The sequence below is a fragment of the Triticum aestivum genome, unplaced genomic scaffold, assembly GCF_018294505.1.
Source record: "Triticum aestivum cultivar Chinese Spring unplaced genomic scaffold, IWGSC CS RefSeq v2.1 scaffold216182, whole genome shotgun sequence".
Classification (NCBI taxonomy): Eukaryota; Viridiplantae; Streptophyta; class Magnoliopsida; order Poales; family Poaceae; genus Triticum; species Triticum aestivum.
The window spans coordinates 1-2137 of NW_025239387.1; the positions used below are offsets into that span (position 1 = coordinate 1).

Consider the following 2137-nt stretch of genomic DNA (forward strand, 5'->3'; position numbering starts at 1 on the left):
GGAGCTTAAAGAAGAAATAAAAACTAAACACCACACACTTGCGCGTGGGGTCCTCAGCGACTCGCACAACCGTCAAAGCACCAGAACGTTTCAATTCAAGGGAGCTTAGTATCTCTATAGATAGATAGATGTGTGATCGTCTCTCTTTGGCGTTGTTTGGATTTAATGGTTGCTTGGTTTACCCGTATGGAGCGATTCAATGCCAGATATAATAAAATAATTGGACAACAAAACTTGAAGTTAGAAATAAATGATTTTCAGATGCTATAGTTTGTTCATAAATAGATAAACTTTAATGCTTTATAAAAATAGATACATTCAAAAAAAACACTTTGTATTGGCAAGTGCACAACTCAGGCACAGTATGCTATTTATATCGGGCCTGCTATGGAGGCGACAGATGATTTTTGAACCACAATCCAGTGAAGCCGTCCATGCATGGCAACAAACGTGTTTGCAAACCGCTAGATGGGTCATCGTGCAATGGTCGTTCACCCTATATGTCATGTGCACAGTAGTTTCCTAGACCGACAGAGTGCAGCAAGGCAGTTTAAGAAGGAAGTGATTGGGATTTTGGACGAGATGAATCGATACATGTGGCAACTGTTGATTCACCTATATACCTAATGGAAAGGCCGGCTGATGAAAATACCATCAGTCGACATATCCTGCCTAGTACCAGTAGTACTGTATCATTCATATGTTGGCCATGATGATGGTTCTGAGGTCCGCGACCTTGGCGCCGACGACCCTGCCCTTCTCCACGCCTTGCTTGAGCAGCAGGAACGTTGGCAGCGCCTCCACTCGGTACCGCTCCACGATATCCTGTGAACGTGATATCAGTGAGGTACGAGTTATACATGCACAGTTTGGTTATCCGATCCGAAATTAGTTACTCTCTCTGTAAAGAAATACCCCCTCAAGAAATATAAGAATGTTAATATATTTCTTTACAGAGGGAGTAATATCCACGCATGCCTACGTTGTCATACTTTGAACTTGTCGACGTCCACCTGGCAGAATATGGCGGCCCACCTCTTCGCCACGGCCATGGCCCTGAAGGGTCTCATCATCACCCTGCACGGCTCGTTCCAGCTCGCCCAGAACATGAGCACCACCTTGATTTCAAACAGAAAAATCATAGCTTCAGAAATTCATTAAATCCAACGAGAAACACAGCAGTTAACTAAAATGATTGCGTAGGTACCGGATAGGTTTGCGCCAGGGCGGACTCTAGCTCTTGAGAGCTTGTGATGATGTAATAGCTCCAGTAATAGCCTCTGCGGGGCGGCTTAAACACTAGACAAGACAACAGTTAAAATTACAGCGGGACAAATATATATTCCGTCGGCGAGCTAGCCATCATCGCCAAACATAGGAAAGTAGTCATGCGTACGTACCATCGACATTGGTGGTCAATGACATGATGCCGCCTTTGCTCCCACCGTCCCACGGTGTGGTCGATGCCAATATATAGATGGTTGTAGCTTAGGCCTCAAGCTGGTAGGGTATGTGCATGAGAGCGACATTTCAGTGTTTGGATGGGACGGAATAGATGCTGGCCGGCCAGTAACGGCGATTAAAGTAAAGTTTTTTTTGTGGGAACCGATTAAAGTAAAGTTGAGGTGGATGTTCACACATGCAATCACGGTGCGCGTATCTCTCCTTCCTTGGTATTCTCACTACTACAGCCTAAAGCAGCTCCTCGCTATTATTTAGTCTCTTTAGTAGCTATACTGCCTCTATAAGAAATATAAGAGTGTTTAGATCACTAACATAGTGATCTAAATGCTCTTATATTTCTTTATGGAGGGAGTAGTTAGTAGGAAGAACTGAGGTGTTTGGTTTCCCTTAATGGAAATCGGAAGGGGTGAAGCCCTTCTTTGTTTCAAAAAAGAAATATCTTACAAACCAAAGTAAATATATAAATAAGGCGCTATACTTCAATAAACGTAAGAATCCTATTATCAAACCTAGTTATAGCTAGATGCTCATTTGCAACACGTTGATTTTTCATTTGATCCTTCATAAGCATGGATACAAATTTGAACTTGGCTAGATCAGTAACCAAAGTCGGCGAATATTTGGCAAGGGGTCGACATCGTAAAAGAGAACCAAATAAACTTAGCGCCATGAA

At 43.0% G+C, this 2137-nt stretch overlaps 1 protein-coding gene across 1 annotated transcript; it reads right to left on the reverse strand.

Annotated features, from left to right (window-relative positions):
• Positions 1-331: 331 nt before the first annotated feature.
• On the reverse strand, positions 332-1437 carry LOC123176716 (thioredoxin). The gene is made up of 4 exons (XM_044590801.1): positions 1401-1437; positions 1208-1299; positions 993-1118; positions 332-825 (listed from the first exon to the last, which is right to left on the reverse strand). Exons 1-4 carry the CDS (start codon positions 1423-1425, stop codon positions 697-699), a joined length of 372 nt encoding a protein of 123 aa, XP_044446736.1. The 5' UTR covers positions 1426-1437; the 3' UTR covers positions 332-696.
• Between the last annotated feature and the right edge of the window lie 700 nt (positions 1438-2137).